At 52.5% G+C, this 21,213-nt stretch overlaps 1 protein-coding gene and 1 pseudogene across 2 annotated transcripts; both read right to left on the reverse strand.

Moving 5' to 3' along the window:
* Positions 1 to 353: 353 nt before the first annotated feature.
* On the reverse strand, positions 354 to 10,033 carry LOC101532129 (cocaine esterase-like). Of its 2 annotated transcripts, XM_058675064.1 has the most exons (12): positions 9,895 to 10,033; positions 6,242 to 6,446; positions 5,233 to 5,371; positions 4,526 to 4,659; positions 4,186 to 4,444; positions 3,690 to 3,788; positions 3,296 to 3,436; positions 3,106 to 3,186; positions 2,756 to 2,900; positions 2,261 to 2,398; positions 1,498 to 1,570; positions 354 to 1,105 (listed from the first exon to the last, which is right to left on the reverse strand). In XM_058675064.1, the coding sequence occupies exons 1-12, from the start codon at positions 9,968 to 9,970 to the stop codon at positions 919 to 921; spliced, it is 1,677 nt and encodes a 558-aa protein (XP_058531047.1). In that variant the 5' UTR covers positions 9,971 to 10,033; the 3' UTR covers positions 354 to 918. The 2 variants fall into 2 exon arrangements, with proteins under 2 accessions (XP_058531047.1, XP_058531048.1); XM_058675065.1 differs by lacking the exon at positions 6,242 to 6,446 and having other exon boundaries at positions 9,895 to 10,013.
* A 4,975-nt stretch (positions 10,034 to 15,008) lies between these two features.
* On the reverse strand, positions 15,009 to 19,114 carry LOC101531888 (cocaine esterase-like; annotated as a pseudogene).
* Between the last annotated feature and the right edge of the window lie 2,099 nt (positions 19,115 to 21,213).

Consider the following 21,213-nt stretch of genomic DNA (forward strand, 5'->3'; position numbering starts at 1 on the left):
CACTACACGGCCAGTCCCGGGCTCCAGGGACAGATGGAGAAGCACAGTCTCACATCTCAGCAAAGTGAGGTCGGTCATTATGTCTGCAAACAGTGGGTGGACTATCTGAAATGCCACACCTAATGTGGGGAGGGGGACAGTAGGTGGCCAGAGTGACTTCCACTGGATGACCTTGGTGGCTGAGGTTGGGAGGGCCCGGGTGCTGTGGCCTGAATCTGTGTGTCTCCTTCAAGGTCATGCTGGAACCCAGTTTCTCACGTGATGCTATTCAGAGGTGGGAATGTGAGGTGGTGGATGGGATTAGCATCCTGACATCATGCCCAAGGGAGCCTGTTCATTACAGGGGTGAGATGTCACCCCTGAATCAGGAAGAAAATCCACATGCTGGCACCTGCACCCAGATGTTTGAGCAGCAAAATAATGTACTTCTGGGGACCCCCAGGTACTGTATTCTCACTTCAGAAGCCTGAGGGCACCAGGGCATGGCAGCTCCCCGTGCCCGGGTCTCCTACGGGCCTCTTACAAATGTGAGCTCATAGGGCATGTTGGGAGGAAGATGAGGGTTTCTGACATCCAAGGGTGGGCAATAACCCCAAAGCAGCTTGCGCTGAGTGGGGAGGACTTGGGGGCTGGGAAGATAGGAGACAGAGGGTGGGGAGAGAAAGTGAGGAGGGGGAGGTGAGAAGAGCAGGAGGGACCTAGGGCCAGTAGGAGATGAGGAAGGTGGGCTTCTGTGGGAGTTAATAGGTATAGCCTCACGAAAGGAGTTTTGAGTGCATCTGGCACAGGGCACCCAGGGCAGGCAGGGCAGGGAACCTTGGCAGCAGATGCTCCACAAGGGTGTGCTGAGGGGATGAGGGAAGGTGAGTGACAGCCCTTAGTAGGTGGGACAAGGGTCCCCCCTTTTTGACACAACAGTTACAGTTCTGTATGTCCCTGCAAAACCCCCATTAGCTCCTGCATCTTCTGGGGCAGGGTTTGATCCCAGAGCTGGCGCCTGTGGGCCTTCAGGGCCTGGCCCACTGCAGGCTGCACCCTCAGTTGCAGGTACTGCTCCTTCTGGTCCAAGATGGGCCAGTGAGGCAGGCCCTCACCATTGGGGTTCCTGCAAACAAAACGTCAGGAAGGTGGACCATGGGGAATCTGATTAGCCTCCCTGGGGTTGGTCCAGATCAGGAGTGGTGGGGTATGAGTTTGCAGGTGTGGGAGAACTTCCTCCTCCCCTGGTGTCAGCTCCACATGGGAACCTGCCAACATGGGCTGTGGTGTCTTCACTCCCCCGGGGAACCTCTGAGGTTAACAGCTGATGGCAATGTCAGGTCATGGCCTGGATGAGTAGATAGAGTGTCCCTGGTCCCCAGGACCCCTGTGTGTCCAATGGGCCATGCCACTAGGGAGGGCGCTGTCATGTGACTAAGGGCATTTGGCTGCTGCTGAGATCCCCACAGGGAAGGGTCCCAGGCTCTGAGGAAGTAGGGGTGGGGTGGGGCGACTCACCCGGTGCGAGCAAAGTTGGCCCAGTACTTCATCATCCTCCTGCTCAGCAGCTCCTCCTGCTCAGTGAGAGTCACTGCAGTGGGGAAGGACACAGGGTCAGCTCAGGCAGGTGCAGGCCCACTGCCCCATCATGACCACACTCACCAGCCCAGTCCTGCTGGCCCACCATGACCACACTCACCAGCCCAGTCCCGCTGGCCCACCATGACCACACTCACCAGCTCAGGCCCACTGCCCCACCTTGACCACACCCACCAGCTCAGGCCCGCTGCCCCACCTTGACCACACTCACCAGCCCAGGCCCGCTGCCCCACCTTGACCACACTCATCAGCCCAGCCCTGCTGCCCCACCATGACCACACTCACCAGCTCAATGGAGATTGACCCTCAGTTGCCTGCATGAAACTTGCCTTCTCCTGACCACAGGGACTCGGCTTTTACTTTGCCATCTCCCTATCTGAACCTGGTCAAGGTCACCTGCTCCTGGCCTTTTGCTTACCCAATAGGTTTTATCCTTTTGACTTGGGTGAATACTCAGGGGACAGCTCTGCATCCGGGAGAAACACCCATCGTGGGGCCAGGCAGAGGAGAGAGCTGGGTCAGAAGGCACTCATGGTGCAGTCCTGGCTCAACTGTGGGAGCTGTGAAACTTTGGGTGCTTGATCCTATTTGAGCCTCAGCCCTGCCATCGATGCAGTGGGCACAGTGCACCCTCAGGAGAGCCAGGTACTGCATCCGATCCTGGTGGAGGAGGAAGCCTCACCTTTTCCCCCAAAGAAAATGCATCTGAAGACAAAGAGAAGCTCATCACCATGGTCAGCCCTCACGTGGGGTGGGCGGAAGTTCTTCATGAAGCTGGGTGAATGCTGGAACTCGTAGAAGTAGACAGGGGCATGGGAACCTGGGTGACAGGTGCACAGGGAGACAAGTGTAGGCCCATTCTCTGGGTTTTCCACACTACCCAAAAGGACAGCAGAGTGATGCTCGCTTGATCTGACCTGGGCAGTGCTGTGGAGCCCCAGGGGGAGAAGGGCCATGGCAAGGGTCTGAGTTAGTGTAGCTGCCTCACCCCACTCCCACCCTGTCTATTGCTTAGTTCCCTGGTGGAGATGTCCATCTCTGAACAGCAGGAGGGTGGACCTAGATAAAGGACATGGGTACCAAATGGATAGGATCCTGCACAGGATATTCCTCCCTGGATACCCAATGAAGTGGGCAGAGCGCCACCCAGGAAGGCCTTAGCAACAGGTGAACTCACGCTGAAAATGTGCGACATGGAGCGAAGGTATCACGAACAGGGCATCGGCCATCATCTCCTGGAACTGAGTCATGAGGGTCTTGGGGTCCTCATTGTCACCCAGATACTCGTCCAGCAGTTGCTCCTCTATGGCAGGAGGCAGCATCTAGCCCAGGGAACAGGGACTGAGTCAGGGAGGCAGGCTGCCAGGGAGAGAGGCAGCTGAGAAAAGTCCTGGATAAAGACAGGAAATAAAGCAAAGGAGCAGGCTCAGCGTCATCCCATTCCCAAGCACACACACTGCTAAATGTGCCTTGGTTTCGAGGTCCTGTAGGGCAGCGAACTGTAGGGCAGGATGCCTGGAGCCTCACCCACTGTTCAGATGTTTGATGTATTAGTGCCTCCATGGCTGCTCTGTCCATTTCCTTCTGGGATTCTCCAGCAGCAATGACCTAAGAGGTTAGCAGAGGGTTTTAGGTTGGAGGTAGATAAGCAGGGGAGATCTGACGTCCTGAGGCCTGTCTGCAAGATGGGATTCTAGGGGATTTGGCCTGGGCTCACCTTGGGGATGATCCAACCATACTCATCGTTGTTGATGCCAATGATGCTGGGGACAGGTTGGAAGTCAGCAGAGGCCAGCAGCTCATAGGGGTGTCTGGGCAGGAAGATGCCATCCACCACCGCGGAGATGCTCGTGAAGGTCTAGGAGCACCCAAGGTCTGGGTGAGGATTTGTTCACCAAGCCTTTTAAGACTCTTCCACACACCTGGCTTATCTCAGCAGGCTCACCACCCTGCTACACTCCTTGAGGTCCCATGCTTGACTTACAGGATTTGGTCATCCCCGCCCATCAAGGGCTGGGAGGACAGGAAAGCATGAACATGAGCTGGGAGTTCAGGGAATTTGAAGGGCACCAGAGCTGATCACCCCTTTGTACTAGTGAATGGGGTCCCACCTTGGTCATCGCCACTATTTCCTCTTCACTCTTGGCACGCAAGCAGCCCACCAGGGTCTCAGAGTCCACCTGGCCACAGCCAGACAGGTTGGCCACCACCTGGGAAGGGAGCACACGAGCACTGGAGACCAATGTAGGAGAGGAAGGAGGGTGTCTGAGACCCAGCCAGCGGCAGGAGCGGAGTCTTGTGAGCACACAGATGTGGCCTGGAGGCTCACTAGTACTCATTCCCTGACTTGGAGCATTTTGGCCTCAGTGAGCTGACCTGCTTAGCTGACTGCAGACAAGGTAGGCTTCGGAGGGACAGCTCTACAGGGCCAAGAACTGTGTTAGAGTTCATCGAGGTACAGGTATGAGGGTTTTGACCCCTTGTTTCTCAGCCATCCCATGAGTAGGCAGTGCTGAGGCACCTGATGGGCCATGTATGCCCACTCAATAGAGATAGTAGCAAAGGACCAGAGATGGAAGATGGCTTGGGCCACTGGGGGACACTCACTGAGGAGATCATCTCGGATGAGCTGGTGATCATCCCAGGCAGCACGGCCACCCCACTCTCCATGATGGCTCTGTGGAAGAGCCCTTGCGACATGGGTGACAATACATGTGAGGACACGCTTACACCGCCAGCAGACTCGCCAAATATGGTGACCTGGTCAGGGTTGCCTCCAAAGTGGGCAATGTTCTGCTGCACCCAGCGTAGTGCAGCCACTTGGTCCAGGTAGCCCCAGTTGCCACTGGCATGCTGGTCTCCGGTGCTGAGAAGTAGGAAGGACAGGGATGGCAGGGCTGTGTCAGGGCTGCCCCTCCCTCAATGCCCGACCCAGACCCAGGCTCACCTGAAGAATCCCAGGATGCCGAGGCGGTACTGAATGGTGACCACCACCACATCCTCAAAGGCTGCCAGGATGGAGCCATCGTACATGGAAGCCATGCCTACAACCAGTGCACCTCCGTGGATCCATACCATGACCTGGAGACATCAGGGTCAATGCCAGGAGTTTCTTTCTAGCTTAACCCTATTTTGCCATTACCTCCTCTAACCTGTGCTTTGTGCTTGTGCAGATTCCCATGTAGCCAGATACTTGGTGAGATCACAAGAACCTGGTCATGAGTCTGGGACTCAGGTATCGTCAGGAAGCCCAGATCTGTTCAATGCTTGGCTCTATCAACCCAGAACTCACTATGGAGGTTAAAGGAAAGGGGTGCCTCTGATTATTCACGTGGATTCCCTGGGTTGGGTGGGCTGTGATGATGTCCAAGTGCAGTCCTTGATCATCTGAGTGTTTCTCCTAGACATGAGGTGCTGCAGGTGTCCTGGGCCCACTAGGGACCACGTATTCTGTGCTCTGGAGTAGCTAGGCCTCTGTGACTCCATGCTCAGTGTTTAGGTGCCCACCCCAGGGAAGAGGCACTTTCTGGACCATGCAGAGAACAGCTTCTCACCAGGATCCACACACTGGAGGCCACAGTCACATCATCCCTCCCCATCCTCCAGCAGCAGGATGTCCTCACACCCACCAGCTGCCCCTGGCCTCCCACTCACAGGCAGCTTGCAGCCCTCATGTGCATGGGCAGGCACGTAGATGCTGAGGTACAGGCAGTCCTCGGACATGGGAATGGACAGTAGTGTCAACGTCATGTTCATAACATCATGTTCCATCATAGCAATGTTCTGTGGACACCTGGAACCCACCAAGGCAGTCGTTAGTACAGAATTCATGCTGTGGCTGAAGCCAGTGCCTGGGACCAGAGTTGCCCCTGGCCCTCTTAGTCCCTTACCTCCCTGCAACCCACTCACTCTTGAACCTGCCCTATCATGCCTTCCCACCCAGACACAGGTCTGAGACTCTGGTGCAACAGGGATGGCACCAACTTCCAGGGACCCTACAGGTACACTTGACTCTCAGGGTCTTAGTGAGAAATTTTGCCTGAAGGTGCTGACCTTAGTGCTGTGTTTCCTTAACACAGCGAGGTGTGGAGCACAGGGGTCTCCTACACCCATGCTGGGTGTGTGGATGTCCATCCCTTCTCCAGGAAAGGTAGTGGGATGGCCCATGTCCTGGAGCCTTATCACTCCTTCACAGCTCCTAGTTTTGATGCACACTTGTCCCTTGGCTATAGTCCTTGGCTCTGGGTTGGCTTATTGCTGTGCCAGCCTCCAGTGGTGCCCATCTCAGGGACCTGCAGGATCTGCTGTAGGAGCCAGGGACTCCTACAAACTTGAGGAGCCAACCTGGGGAGCTCACTCAGGACAGTGCTCCCTCACCAGGGCAGTACAGGAATGTGGCAGAAGTTAAACTTGGGGAGCTGGTTCTCTGCCTCCATTTTCAGCACCTGGAGCTAAAGGCCTCAGAGTCCCAAGTCCTGAGTCAAGAGCCTGACAGGAGCCTGGCAAGTCCACTGGAAGTGTTGCTGTGGGAGTCCACAGCACAGTAGGGCTATCACCTGGTAGCTGTGGATGGAAGGGCAGCCGGACCTGGGTCAGCATTCAAAGACTCCCATGCCCACCCCAGACCTGATGCTACCCTGGGTGGGCCCCTGGGAAAGCTCACATGGCTGGATGGGAGGTGCCATCCCTCACTCCACTCCAAGCTTCGGCAGGTTCAGGAGGTGCAAAGCGCAGTGGCCCCAGAGGTGGCTTGGCAAAGGGAATGCCCAGGAAGGTGTGGACTCCCACGTCGGTGCCTTCCACGTGGACCAGGCTTCCTCGCACCTGCCCAGAGTGCGTGGTCCTGATGGGGCTTGTGGAGTCCTGGCCTGTGGGCATTAGTGGTGTGATCATGAATGGATGGGCTGCATGCCAGCTGTGCTCCCATGCAAAATGCTAGTGTAGCCACAACTCCAGGATGCATTTTGTCACATGAAGTGAGACATCCAATCACAATTTTCTTATTGCGTGTACATAGGACTGCAAAGCAGCCTTGTTAATAAAGGAAGCTAAAACCTAGAACCCAGAACCTGATGAAGTGTCTAGAATAGAGTTACAAATGAAGAGAGCACACTCGGGAGACACAGGAATGATTCAAGACACATCCAGGAGCGCCAACAGTAGAACCCACATGGTGTCCCGCTCCTGAAAGAAAACCAGAACTCCACTGGGATCTTTCATATAGCAGCACAATTAGGAAAAAATGAAAAGAGAGCAGGGACAGGAGGTGGCATGAAGAGTGAAAGAGACTCAAAACACTACAAAAATGATAACAAATGGCAGCAGATCATCAAGAGTGTAGGTCAGAATGTGGAACCTTTGCACAGTGCAGGTGGCCTAACTGCTATGGACACCAACTGAGTAGTACTCCTAGTCATTACAGGTGTCATTGCCAGTGGTTGCAGCCTTAGGTATCATACCCACACACAGGAAAGCACAGGGAACATGTGGCCCCATAGTGCAGAGACTGCTTGGGCAGCCATTGTTCCTCAGCAGAGTGCCTAAGTCTGAGTTCTGGCTCTGCCTCTGGGAGTCTGCCCTCCAGGAGGTGGCAGGATTAGTGATGGCCCCAGTGCTGGGACCCCTGTCACCTATGTGAGAGGCGCCAACTGAATCTGAGCTTTCTTGACTTTCCCTAGTTTCTGTCATCATTGGGACAGAGGTCAGCAGATAAATGATCTCTCTCTGAGGAGTGGCACCATGGCATAGTAGGCTAAGTCTCGATGCAGCGCCAGCATCTCATATGGACAACTATTTGAGTCTCAGCTTCTCCACTTTTAATCCAGCTCCATGCTTGTGGCCCAGGAAAACAGTAGATACTTGGAATCCTTGGATCCCTGTACCCGTGTGGGAGACCATAGTACCTTCTGGTTCCTAGCTTTGGATCAGCCCAGTTTGGGCTGCTATAGCACTTATAGAAATGAACCAGCGCATGAACGATCTGTCTGTTTTTCTGTCTCTTCTCTGTTACTCTGTGTTTCAAATAAAATGTAAATGAATCTCTAAAGAAAGCATTTCTGTAAAACAACCATTTCTGTCTGAATGTAGGAGTTGCAAGGTAGAGAATGGGAGACTGGAGCAGAGAGTTTTGTGTAGGCACTCGAATCACCACTGTATGCAGTTGAATGAGAAAAATGGTAAGGAAGCCAATTGTATCCCCAAACCATGAGCTTAAAAAAATACATCTACTTGCCAAGTGTGAATCTGATTTGAAACCCGAGGCACATGTGAACTTGTAATCATTTCTTTACTTAATTCAACACATTTGAAAAGCAGAGAGAGAGAGGGAGAGAGAGAGAGAGAGAGAGAGAGAGAGAGACAGGCAGGTCTTCCATCCTTGGGGACAACTGCTGGCACAGTAAGTTAAGCTGTTGCTTGGGATGCTCGCATCCCCTATCAGAGAGCCAATATGAGCTCTGGCTGCTCTGCTTCCAAATTCAGCTTCCTGCTGCTGTGCCTGGTAATAAAGAGTGGAGGACGAGCCAAGTGCTTGGGTCCCTGTCAACTGTGTGGAAGACCCAGGAGCAATTACAGGCTCCTGGGTCAGCCTGGTCCAGCCCTAGTTGTTACAGTCACTTGGGGAATGACCAAGCGAATGGAAGATCTGTCTCTCTGTCAGTCACTCTGCCTTTCCAATAAATACAACAAATCTTTAAAAACCAATTGAAGGAACCTTCCAGGTGTGTAAACCATGACTCTGCTGGGAGAGGACCCTTCCATTTGATGGTCGAGGAAGCCTGGCAGGAAGAGGCTTGGTGATCCCTGTGTCAGGAAGTGGCAGGGCTGGTACCAGGGAGGGGGGAAGCTTGTGACCTTGAGGCAAAGGTCAAGGCTGAATGTTCACCTGGACTCTTTTGGTAGAGATGTGGGTGCTGTGTCTGAGCCCTGGGCACCTTGCAGATTCCTGTAGAGGAACTGGGACTGGGTAGGACCAGAGTGTGTGACCCACAGTGCCCTCCTGTTGGCTTGTCAATGGCTGACGAAAGTACAGGAGCACAGGCTCAGTAGTCACTAAGTGAGCCCACTTTGCTGACTAAAAACAGGCAGAGGATGGCCCAGGTGAACATTGCCAACGTGCTTCCATCATGCACCCTCAACACAGGGTGCCACAGCAGGTGAAACAACACTCATGCTGCATTAGTGATAGGTGAGCAGGAGCTGGATGAGATCACTTGGAGGACACGGGCAGCTTCTATGCAGGTGTTGCTGCTGGTACCCAGGATGGCAGCATCTGCAGATGTCAGCACTGTGGTGCTGGACTCCCAGGATGCCCAGGGACACTGTGTCTTTTCTGAGAGGGGAACCTGCCCCACACATGTTTTAATGGGAGCCACAGAGGGGCTGATCTTTCTGTCTGGAATGTCCTGTTGACCTGGGAGAGACCAAGCAAGGGCAGGGAAGGAGGGAGGGATCCTGTTGGATGAGCCCAGAAGAAGCAAGAGTGTGGACTGCTGCTGGCATGTTGGATTTTGCAATGGTAATGGCAGATTCCTGAGCCCTTGTTTATTTTTGTAGTTATAGATCTATTTACTTTTTGAAAGGGTCAAGTTTCAGAGAGAGAGGGAGAGACAGAGCTCCATCTGCTGGTTCCTCTGCAAACAGCCCCAACAGGCAGGGCTGGGTCAGTACCAAGCCAGGAGCTTTGAACTCCATCTGAGTCTCCCCCATGGGTGTCTGGACCCAAGCACTGGGGCCACCTTCCACTGCTTTCCCTGGTGTGTTAGCAGAGCGAGAGCTGGATTGGAAGTTGAGCAGGCAGAACTGGAATCCACACCTATACGGGATTTAGTGGTATAAGCAGTGATTTAACCTGCTACTCTAGAAGGCTGGCTCCAGTACTGGACCTTTTCAATGGGCAGATGAAGAGTTAAGGCCAGGCATCTGAGAAGGGCTCTAGGATTGGCAACTGGGGCTTCTGTAGTCCCCAATCCAGTTACCTTGCAGGGGCCCCTTTGATAAGAATCGGCATGGGGACAGACAGGTTCATTACTGTCCTTTGACTTGTGGGCAGGCTTAGCACAGCCACAAGCACGGGAAGGAAGTGGCCTCAACTCCAGCCCCTGTTAACCCTGACCAGTTCTGCTCAGAGCTTCTTGCTGGGCTCACTGCTCCCTGTTTCTAGGGCAGCCACCACCCTATCCTACAGTCTCCCAAGCTGGGCTCCAGGATCCCGCCACCTCACACTGCTGTTTGCTTCCCATTGCCGGCTGTCCCGCCCACTTGAGCTCTAACTGCACATGCGACCTGGGTCTCCATGGCTGCCCGCGGAAGCCTCACCTTGGCCTGGCAGGAAGAGCAGCAGGAGTCCGCAGGTGATGGTGCCAAGCTGTGCACAAAGGCGGTGTGGCCCCATGGTTGCAGGCAGGTTCTGGTGTGCGCTGCTGTGTGCTCCAGAAGCTGCCCTGGGCGTGCCAGGGCGGAATTTGGACTGGGAGAGAGTGGGAGGGGCGGCCCTTTGGGCGGAGCAAGGAGATCTCATAGGAGAGCAGGACTGAGCTGAGGACTCTGAGGTCAGTGCAAGATCAGGGTCAGGGCTGCCTCTCCTCTCTCTGGATGTCCAGGACCCTCCTGTCAGTCCTGGAGTCAAGGCCAGCTGCAGTCAGGATAGACCACATGCAGTGATGAGCTGTGATAGGACAATCCAAAAGGGTTAAAATCCTCACAAATGGAGCACTGGGTCCAGGGTTTTCAGGTGGGTGGAAGGGAAACACCTGAGCCTAGGAGGGAAGGTGCGACTGCCTGCATCTTGAAAGCTCTGGTTCTGTGCTAGTGTTTCATGGGTTCTGGGACCTTCCTCTGAGAACCCACACCACTCTCCCTCCTGCTGCTCAATACTGTCTGGTATTGACGAAACCTAATGTTTTTGGTTTCTGCACCTTGATCTGAGACCAGTTCTATTCTTCCCTTGACAAGGAAACCTGCTGGTCGTGCCAGGCACGGGAGATTAACAGGCACAGCTGAGCTGGAGCCCTGCCCTGTGAGTCCATCACTCCCCCAGGCAGTCTGTCTAACCCGCCCATGCCCAGATGCATGTGTGCTTCATCAGGATCAGGAAACAGATACCTTGGTGGCTCAGGAGAAGTACAGCTCCATGTGGAGGGGTTGTGCAAACTGCAGCAAGGGTCCCACTGGTGCAGTGGACTGGAAGGAGGGAGCACATCCAAACCGTGCCCCTGGTAAGGAATAGTGTCCATAAGAAAGTCTGAACTCAACAAGCCATGTAGGAAGTGGGCAGATTGCAGTGGCCTTTGCTTCAGTGGCTAAGATGCAGAGAGGATGACTATGTGCCATGTTCTAGTGCCTTTGTTGACCCCCACACTCTGATTCCTAGTCCTAGCTTCCTACTAGGCAATGAAGATGGTCCAAATGATGCGGTACCAGCCACCCTTGTGGGAGACCTGGATGGAGTTCACAGCTCCCTGCTTTGGCATCCAGGCCCCAAGGCACATGTGGCAAGAGACTCAGAGGATGAGAGCTCTTGCTCCCTCTATTTGTCTTTCTCTTCTTGCCTCTACCTCTCAAATGGATTGATGTTTTGTTTTGTTTTGTTTGAAAAATGGTCAAATGATCTGAATAAATATTTCCAATAGCAAAATATATAGAAGGTCATCAGATATTGTGTGTGTTTAAAGATTTATTTATTTTCTTTATAAAGCAGAGTTGTAGAGAAAGGGAGAGACAGAAAAAGAGATCTTGCATCAACTAGTTCATTCTCTAAATAGTCGCAATGGCCATGGCCAAGCCAGACTGAAGACAGGCCAAAGGCAGCAGCCAGGAGCTTCTTCTGGGTCTCTCACATGGGTGCAGGAGGCCCAAGTACTTGAAAGACCATCTTCTGCTGCTTTCCCAGGCACGTTATCAGGGAGCTGGATCAGCAGTGGGGCAACCAGGAATAGAACCAGGGCACTATATCTACAGGACAGCATACCTCAGTACTGGTCCCCAACAAATATATTTAAAATGTACTCATATCACTAATCATTAGGAATATTAGGAAATCAATACAGGAAATCTGATAAAAGAGAAAGCCTGTCAATTGTGGCAGGGATAGGGAGAAAGTGGACACTTCTATAAGCTGTGAAATGTGATGTGACATTAGAGACCTCTTGGGAAACTCTATAGAAGTTCCTCCAAAGCTGAAATTATATCCAGCATTGTGGTGTAATGTGCAAAGCCACTGATTGCAACATGGCCTTCTGATGAGTGATGGTCCTGTTCCTGCTATTGCCCTTCAAATCCAACTCCCTGGTAACAGTCTGAGAAAAGCAGCAGGAGATGGTCCTAGTATATTAATTTGGGTGCCCAGTAAGAAACTGGATGAAGCTCCCGACTCCTGACTTATTCTGGCCAATAGTGATAGTTAAAGTCATTAGGGAATGATCCAGCAGATAGCATAATGGTTAATGTCCTCGCCTCGAATGTGCCGGGATCCCATATGGGCACCAGTCCTAATCCCGGCAGCCCCGTGTCCCATCCAGATCCCTGCCTGCCCTGGAATGCAGTCGAGGATGGTCCAAAGTTTTGGGACCCTGCACCTGCATGGGTGCAGGCTCCGGATTGGCTCAGCTCTGGCCATTACGGTCACGTTGGGTGTGAACCTTATGGCGGAAGATCTTGCTCTCTCTCTCTCCTCCTTTCTGTATATCCACCTTTGCAAAAACAAAAACAAAAACAACAAAAACACCAACAAAAACCACAAATATTTAAAATAAGTGAGATAATTGCTAAAACTTGGAAGCAAGTGAAATGCCCATCACATGGTTGGATAAGTAAGCAATGGTTCACCTACTCCATGGAATACTACTCAGCTATTAAAAAAAAAATGAAATGCAGTTCTTTGTGGCCAAATGGGTCCAACTGGAAACCATTATGCTAAGGGAAATGAGCCAATTCCAAAAGGTTAGATACCCAATGTTTGCCTTAATTTAAGATGAAACAATGTCACTCCAAAAAATAGTACCTGTAAATTGTAATATTATTTCAATCTCAAACAGCCTGTATTACATGCAATCAGATATTGTGATGTAACCAATGAACCAACAATCAATGTGAGTCAGACTGCTTATGATCTACATCAAAGAACTGTAAAAACTAATATACTTTTAATGCCCTATGTTACTCTGTAATGGGTCAGGAGAGCAGAGAAATCTTAAGTATAACTTATCAAGAATATAACAAGTAACTTATAGACAACAGACTTGAATCAGCATTAGACATTAGCAAAACTATAAAGACATACAGGGAAATCAAGAGTGATCCTAACAACCTCTTAACAGGAGGTCATATGCACAGAGCGGGGTTGGGGGGGGACCCCAGAGTGGAGCAAGAGGACAGGAGGAGGCTTGTATCCCAACCCTGGAGACTCCCAGATCCTCACCAAGGAATATCAGTATGGACACCAAGGACTATATCCCAAATGCCAAGGAGATCATGGGGAATTGGAATGCCCTCGGAGTCCGAGAACTCTGAGGTCATCCACTCTCTTTCGGATCTCCCACATGGGATGGAAGATGCCCAGATCCTTCCTCACAGGATCTAATGTCATCAGAACAATAGCTGGGAGCCCTGAGCGGACCTCAGAATCAGAAGAATAGTAAACTTCCTTTGGGACTCAGGAGGGGAGCTTTCTCTGGTCCTTACTTAGTTCCAACTTTGGAACCCCACCCGCTCTTGCAATGACCATCAGGGTCGCTCCGGAGGCTCCCCCCCAAAAAAATTAGATTAGACAGAGAACAACAAGGAAAGCTTAGAAACAGACAGGAAATGGTCAGCTTGGACTCACATATACCTTACTAGGTAGGACACAAAGTTTAGTTACTCCTAGGGCCCGGCGGCGTGGCCAGCGGCTAAAGTCCTCGCCTTGAAAGCCCCGGGATCCCATATGGGTGCCGGTTCTAATCCCGGCAGCTCCACTTCCCATCCAGCTCCCTGCTTGTGGCCTGGGAAAGCAGTTGAGGACGGCCCAATGCATTGGGACACTGCACCCGCGTGGGAGACCCGGAAAGAGGTTCCTGGTTCCCGGCATCGGATTGGCGTGCACCGGCCCGTTGCAGCTCACTTGGGGAGTGAAACATCGGATGGAAGATCTTCCTCTCTGTCTCTCCTCCTCTCTGTATATCTGGCTGTAATAAAATGAATAAATCTTTAAAAAAAAAAAAAAAAAAGTTTAGTTACTCCTCACTAGGGTATTAAAGATTTTTCTGTACACCCCTCCTAAAACTGTTCTGCACCTCAATTGTTGACATATGTCTTGTTAGAGTTATAAGCCAGTTTGGACTATCCTAAAATCCGGCAAGCTTAGTAAAAATTATGCTTCAACACTATAAGCTGCTAAATACAAAAATGAAAAGAGACACGAGACAGCTGGGTCCTATAGTCATTTTAAGGTGTTTAGCAGCTGGTTGTGTATAAACTAAAATTGAAATATCAATGAAGTAGTCACAGGATGTGATTAAGAACTTGCATTTTTTTTTAACATATTGGTCACTCAATACCATTTCAATTAATTCCATAATGTTGTAAATTGTTGTTGATGTTATGTTGTGGCTTTTCATTGGACGGGTTGATATTTTGCTAGCTCTGCTTTCAGACCAGAGATGGTCTCCCCAAGAAACTGTTGAATTTATCTGAACAATAAGATGCTGGACTCTATGCATGGTACATGCTTGCAATGAAGGAATCATGACTGGATTTGAACTGTAATACTGCAACAAGGTGGAGCAATTCACCATGGGGGCAGGGCACGGAAAGGGGTTGGGGGAATCCCAGAGCCTATGAAACTGTGTCACAAAATGAAATAAAAAAAGAAAAGAAAAAAAAAGAGATAAAATACTACCATAATTTCAAGAACTGATAACCGGGTAAAAAATAAAAATACAATAAAACATGTATCTGCACCCCCATGTTTATTGCAGTCAGCGTGTTAGTTACCCGAGCCAGGAGCTGCCAGGTGTGTGAGCCTGTGGAATGGTTACTAGATGTGTATATCTCAGAAGAAGTAATGGGAGCCTTTATTTGTGGCAATATGGAGGGAGGATGGGAGAAGGCCACTGATGGCAGCCTGAGGACACCAGGACACACAGTGATTCCTGGTGCACAGGTCTCCTATGGGTCATTTACAGATATAAGCCCACAGGACATGCTGGGAGGAGGAAGATGGCTTCTGACATGCAATGGTGAGCAACAACCCCCAAAGCAGCTCTCACTGAGTGGGGGCAGGCCTGGGACTGGGAAGATAGGTGAGAGAGGATAGGAAGGAGGGGAGGTGAGGAGGACAGAAGGAGCCCCAGGCCAGTATGAGAAGAGGTGGTGGGTTTCCACTGGCTCCAATAGGCATAGCTTCATGAGGGCAGTGTTGAGTGCATCTAGAGCAGGGCACCCAGGGCAAGCAGGGCAAGAAGCCTCCAGCAGCAGGTTCTTCATAAGAGGGTGCCAGAGGGATAGAGGATAGGTGAGTGACAGCCCGTGGGTGGGGTCAGGGTCCCATATCTAGACACAGGCAGCTACAGCTCTGTGTGGTTCTGCTCAGCCTGCATCAGCTCCCGCAACTTCTGGGGAAGCATCTGGTCCCAGAACGGGCGCCTGTGGGCCTTCAGGGCCTGGCCCACTGCAGGCTGCACCCTCAGCTGCAGGTACTGCTCCTTCTGGTCCAAGACAGGCCATTGTGGCAGGCCCTCACCATTGGGGTTCCTGTAGATGAAAGGTGAGGAAGGGGGACATGGGGACTCTGAGCCCTTACCCCCATTACCTGAGTGCCCTGGTTAGGGCCAGGCCAGTCCATCATGCAGGCCTGGAGCAGTAGGGGATGGTTACAACTACAGGAGAGGTGTCACTGGCATAGGCTCCACATGGGGACCTTCACCAGGACTGTGGTGTCCCTTACACCCAAAGAAAGACTCAGAGTGACAGTTCTTGGCCAAATCCAGGTCACAGAGGGTGGATGGGGAATGTGTCCCTGGATCCCAGGACTCCTTGTGTGCCAGTGGGCCCTGCCATTGGGGAGGGCGCTGGCACATGACAAAGGATACTAGCTTACTATGCAGGTCCCTACAGGGGAGGGTCCCATGGCTCTGGGTAGGTACAATGAGGTGGGGCGTCTTACCTGGTACGAGCAAAATTGGCCCAGTACTTCATCATCGTCCTGCTCAGCAGCTCCTCCTCCTCAGTGAGAGTCACTGCAGCGGGGAAGGACACTGTCAGCTCAGGCCAGCATAGCCCTGCTGCTGCACCGTGGCCAGACTTGCCAGCCCATGCCAGTGCCCCATCATGACCAACTCTCCAGTGCAGTCCCGCTGCCCCACCATGATCACACTCGTCAGCGAGTGTGGGATCACTTAGGGGGCAGCTGTGCTTCCAGGACAGACCTCACCACGTTCCCGGGCAGAGAAATAGGGAACCCAGGCCTGGAGCTACTTATGTTGCAGTCCTGGGAACTGAGAGACTTAGGGTGCTTGATCCCATCCTTAGCCTCACCCTTGTCATCCGTGCAGTGGGCACAGAGGCCCCTCAAGATAGCCAAATGCTGCATCCTCTGCCTGCGGGAAGAAGTCTCACCTTTTCTCCCATAGAAAGTGGATCTGAAGAGAAAGGCAAGCTCATCGCCATGGTCGGCCCTCACATAGGGTGGCCGGAAGTCCTTTGCAAAGTTGGATGAATGCTGGAACTCGTAGAAGTAGACAGGGGCATGGGAACCTGGGTGACAGGTGTACAGGGCAATAGGTGGGAGCACCTTCCCTGGGTTTCCCATACTACTAAAGAGGACAGCAGAGTGATGCCCACTGGGCCTGATCTAGGCAGTGCTGGTAGAGACCCAGGGATCAGGGTAGTGGCAATTGCCTGTGGAGTCCTAGCCTTGGACATGCAGCTGAGTGGTATTGACATTGTATAGCTGCATCACTCCTGCTCCCACCCGGTCTCTTCCTCTGTCCCGTGGTGGAGATGTCTGTCTTCAGAACCAGCAGGAGGGTTGACCGAATCAAAGAACATGGGTTTCGAGAGCTGAGGGACCCAGCCAAGATGTGGACACGGGCCTGGACAGGATACACCTCCCGAAGACCCAATGATGTAGGTGGAAGTCCTGCCCAGTGAGGCCATAGTCATATATGAACTCACGCTGGAAATGTGCAACATGGAGCGAAGGCATCACGAAAAGGGCATCGGCCATCATCTCCTGGTACTGAGCCATGAGAGTTTTGGAATTCTCATTAATTCCCAGGTACTCATTCTCCAACTTCTGTCTTATGCCAGTGGGCAGCATCTAGTCAGGGGACAGGGACTGAATTAGGCAGACAGGCTGCAAGGGAGAGGCAGCTGAGGAAAGTCCTGGATAAAGACAGCAAATGAAGCAAAGGAGCAGGCTTGGGGCCAACCCATCCCCAAGCACACACACTGCTAAATGTGCCTTGGTTTCGAGGTCCGGTGGGAGAGGGAGCTGTAGGTTGGAAGCCCTGGGGACTTACCCCCTGTGCAAATGTTTGATTTATTAGTGCCTCTATGACTGCTTTGTCCATTTCATCTCTGGTGTCTATGTCAGCGAAGAACTGCGAGGTGAGCAGAGAGTCTTGGGTTGGGGATGGATGGCCCAGGAGCTGTGATACCCTGAGGACTGACCACAAAGCGGGATCCCAGGACTCTGCTTGAGCTCACCTTGAGGATGATCCAGCCATACTCATCATTGTTGACACCAATGATGCTGGGTACGGGTTGGAAGTCAGTAGAGGCCAGCAGCTCATAGGGGTGTCTGGGCAGAAAGATGCCATCCACCACCCCAGAGATGCTCGTGAAGGCCTAGGGGCACCCAGGGCCGAGAGATTTGTGGACCAAAACTTTTCCTTTTTTTCCCCCTGATGTCCTTGAGTGTTTCCACCATGCCTGGCTCATCCCGTAGGACTGACACCCCACCCCATGAGGTCCCATGCTTGGCTTACAGGATTGCATCACCCCTGCCTATTGAGGGTTGAAGGACAGGAAGGATGGACATGAGCAGGTATCCCAGGGATTTTGTATCAGAGCTGATCATCCCTTTGTCCCAGTGAATGGGTCCCACCTTGATTACTGCCAGCATCTCCTCTTCACTCTTGGCTCTCAAGCAGCCCACCAGGGTCTCAGAGTCCACCTGGCCACAACCAGACAGGTTGGCCACCACCTGGGAAGGGAGCACACAGGTGCTGCAGACCAATGTAGGATATGAAGGAGGGTGTCTGAGACCCAACCAGAGGCAGCAGCAGAGTCTTGTGGGCACATAGCTGGATGCTCACTAGTCCTCGTTCCCTGTCTCATTAGTCCTCTGTCCCTGTCTCAGAGCATCCCATTCTCAGTGAGCTCCACCTGCTTAGCTGGATGCAGACAAGCTGGACCTTGGAGGTTCAGCTTTTCAGGACCCAGAACTGTGTCAGACTCTAATGAGGCACGGGTATGTGGGTTCTGACTGAGGCTCTCAAACATCCCATGAGTAGGCAGTACCAAGGCACCTGATGCTCCACTTGTGCACACTCAATAGAGATAGTAGCAGAGGCTTCAGAGGGGGAAACTACAGTGTTGGTCTAGCTGGGGCACTGGGGGACACTCACCGAGGAGATCATCTCAGATGAGTTGGTGATGAAGCCAGGCATCACGGCCACCCCACTCTCCATGATGGCTCCATGGAAGAGTCCTTGGGACATGGGTGACAATACATGTGAGGACACGCTTATGCCTCCTGCAGACTCGCCAAATATGGTGACCTGGTCAGGGTTGCCTCCAAAGTGGGCAATGTTCTGCTGCACCCAGCGTAGTGCAGCCACTTGGTCCAGGTAGCCCCAGTTGCCACTGGCATGCTGGTCTCCGGTGCTGAGAAGTAGGAAGGACAGGGATGGCAGGGCTGTGTCAGGGCTGCCCCTCCCTCAATGTCCGACCCAGGCCCAGGCTCACCTGAAGAATCCCAGGACACCGAGGCGGTACTGGATGGTGACCACCACCACGTCCTCAAAGGCTGCCAGGATGGAGCCATCATATATGGAAGCCATGCCTACAGCCAGTGCACCTCCGTGGATCCATACCATAACCTGGGGAAGTCAAGACCAACACTATGAGTCTCTCCCAGTCTGAATCCTGCAGGTCTCAGACACTTAGGGCATTTCTGGACAGGAGGGCACTGTAGGTGCCCTCATCCTACCAGACCACACACATTCTGACCTCAACCAGCAACCAGGCTTCTGGGACCCCATATCTGGAGTTTAGTTGACTTCTTGGTGGCAGAGGCACTTCCTGCACTCCATAGGAAGTGGCCTCTCACCATTATGCTTTTTATGGGAGGTCACAGTCACCTTGTTTTTTCTGTCCTCCAGTGGCGTGAGGATGTCCTCACACCCACCAGCTGCCCTGTGCTCCTACTCACAGGCAGTTGGGAGTCCTCATGGGCATGGGCAGGTGCATAGATGCTGAGGTACAGGCAGTCCTCGGACATGGGAATGGACAGTAGTGTCAACGTCATGTTCATAACATTATGTTCCATCATAGCAATGTTCTGTGGACACCTGGAACCCACCAAGGCAGATGTTAGTACAGAATTTATGCTGTGGCTGAAGCCAGTGCCTGGGACCAGAGTTGCCCCTGGCCCTCTTAGTCCCTTACCTCCCTGCAACCCACTCACTCTTGAACCTGCCCTATCATGCCTTCCCACCCAGACACAGGTCTGAGACTCTGGTGCAACAGGGATGGCACCAACTTCCAGGGACCCTACAGGTACACTTGACTCTCAGGGTCTTAGTGAGAAATTTTGCCTGAAGGTGCTGACCTTAGTGCTGTGTCTCCCTAACACAGCGAGGTGTGGAGCACAGGGGTCTCCTACACCCGTGCTGGGTGTGTGGATGTCCATCCCTTCTCCAGGAAAGGTAGTGGGATGGCCCATGTCCTGGAGCCTTATCACTCCTTCACAGCTCCTAGTTTTGATGCACACTTGTCCCTTGGCTATAGTCCTTGGCTCTGGGTTGGCTTATTGCTGTGCCAGCCTCCAGTGGTGCCCATCTCAGGGACCTGCAGGATCTGCTGTAGGAGCCAGGGACTCCTACAAACTTGAGGAGCCAACCTGGGGAGCTCACTCAGGACAGTGCTCCCTCACCAGGGCAGTACAGGAATGTGGCAGAAGTTAAACTTGGGGAGCTGGTTCTCTGCCTCCATTTTCAGCACCTGGAGCTAAAGGCCTCAGAGTCCCAAGTCCTGAGTCAAGAGCCTGACAGGAGCCTGGCAAGTCCACTGGAAGTGTTGCTGTGGGAGTCCACAGCACAGTAGGGCTGTCAGCTGGTTTCTGTGGATGGAGGGTCAGCCGGACCTGAGTCAGCACTCAGACTCCCATGCCTACCCCAGACCTGATGCTACCCTGGGTGGGCCCCTGGGAAAGCTCACATGGCTGGATGGGAGGTGCCATCCCTCACTCCACTCCAAGCTTCGGCAGGTTCAGGAGGTGCAAAGCGCAGTGGCCCCAGAGGTGGCTTGGCAAAGGGAATGCCCAGGAAGGTGTGGACTCCCACGTCGGTGCCTTCCACGTGGACCAGGCTTCCTCGCACCTGCCCAGAGTGCGTGGTCCTGATGGGGCTTGTGGAGTCCTGGCCTGTGGCCAGAAAGGGTTGATTTGAATGGGCTGCATGCCACGTTACCTGTCACGTGCACACCACTGATGTAGCCATCTATCCAAAATTATTTTGTTACTCCAAATGAGACATCCAACCACAAATTTCTTATTGCGTATACATGATACTGCAAAGCATCCTTGCTCATAAAGAAAGCTGATGAATCCTCTAGAAGAGCACACAGGGGACAAAGGAATGATTCATAGATGCCCTCTGCATCACCATCATTACAACTCACATGGTGTTGCACTCCCAGGGAAACCTGGATGTCCACTGGGCTCTTTAGTACATCAGTACAGTTAGAAGAAAAATGAAAAGAGAGCCAGGAGGTGGCATGAGGAGTGGACGACTTAAAACACAATAAAAATGACAGCAAGCAGCACCAGGTCATTTAGAGTGCAGGTCCAAATGTGGCGAAATTAGAACCTTTCCAAATTGCAGTGGCAAGGGAATATGGTGCAACTTCTTGCAAACACACTGGGAAGTTCTTTGAGTCATTACAGGTGGTGTTGCCATGGGGCCAGTGGTTGCAACCCTAGGTATTATTCCCCAAACCTGAAAGCACAGGGAGATACAGCCCTGTATTGAAGAGGCTCTTAGGTAGCCAGAGTCCCCCAGCAGAGTGCCTGTGTCTGAGATCCAGCTCTACCCCTGTGTGTCTGCATTTCAGGAGGTGGCAGAAGGCTGCAGGATGTGGTGACAGCTCCAGTGCTGGGATCCCTGTCTCCTGTTGGGTGGTGTCAGCTGATTCTGGGCTCCAGGAGTTGTCTCGGTTGCTGCAGGCATTTGGGACACAGGCCAAAGACAAAGGATCTCTCTGGAAGCTGACACAAGCATAGTAGGCTGAGCCTCAGCTAGAGCATCAGCATCATCAGCATCCCAAACAGTCACCTGTTGAATCCCAGCTGCTCCTCTTTTGATTCAGTTCTCTGCTTATGGCCTGGAAGGGCAGAAGAGGATGGCCCAAAACTTGGGGTTCCTGCACCCCTGT

Source organism: Ochotona princeps, chromosome 16 (assembly GCF_030435755.1).
Source record: "Ochotona princeps isolate mOchPri1 chromosome 16, mOchPri1.hap1, whole genome shotgun sequence".
Taxonomy (NCBI): Eukaryota; Metazoa; Chordata; class Mammalia; order Lagomorpha; family Ochotonidae; genus Ochotona; species Ochotona princeps.

Excerpts from the sequence above, each read along its gene's own strand:
- LOC101532129 (XM_058675064.1), bottom strand. The coding sequence starts at position 9,970 with ATGGGGCCACACCGCCTTTGTGCACAGCTTGGCACCATCACCTGCGGA. Across the intron at positions 6,447-9,894 it reads GCTCTTCCTGCCAGGCCAAG|GCCAGGACTCCACAAGCCCC; the intron begins GTGAGGCTTCCG and ends TAATGCCCACAG. Across the intron at positions 4,660-5,232 it reads ATGAGGGCTGCAAGCTGCCT|GTCATGGTATGGATCCACGG; the intron begins GTGAGTGGGAGG and ends TGATGTCTCCAG.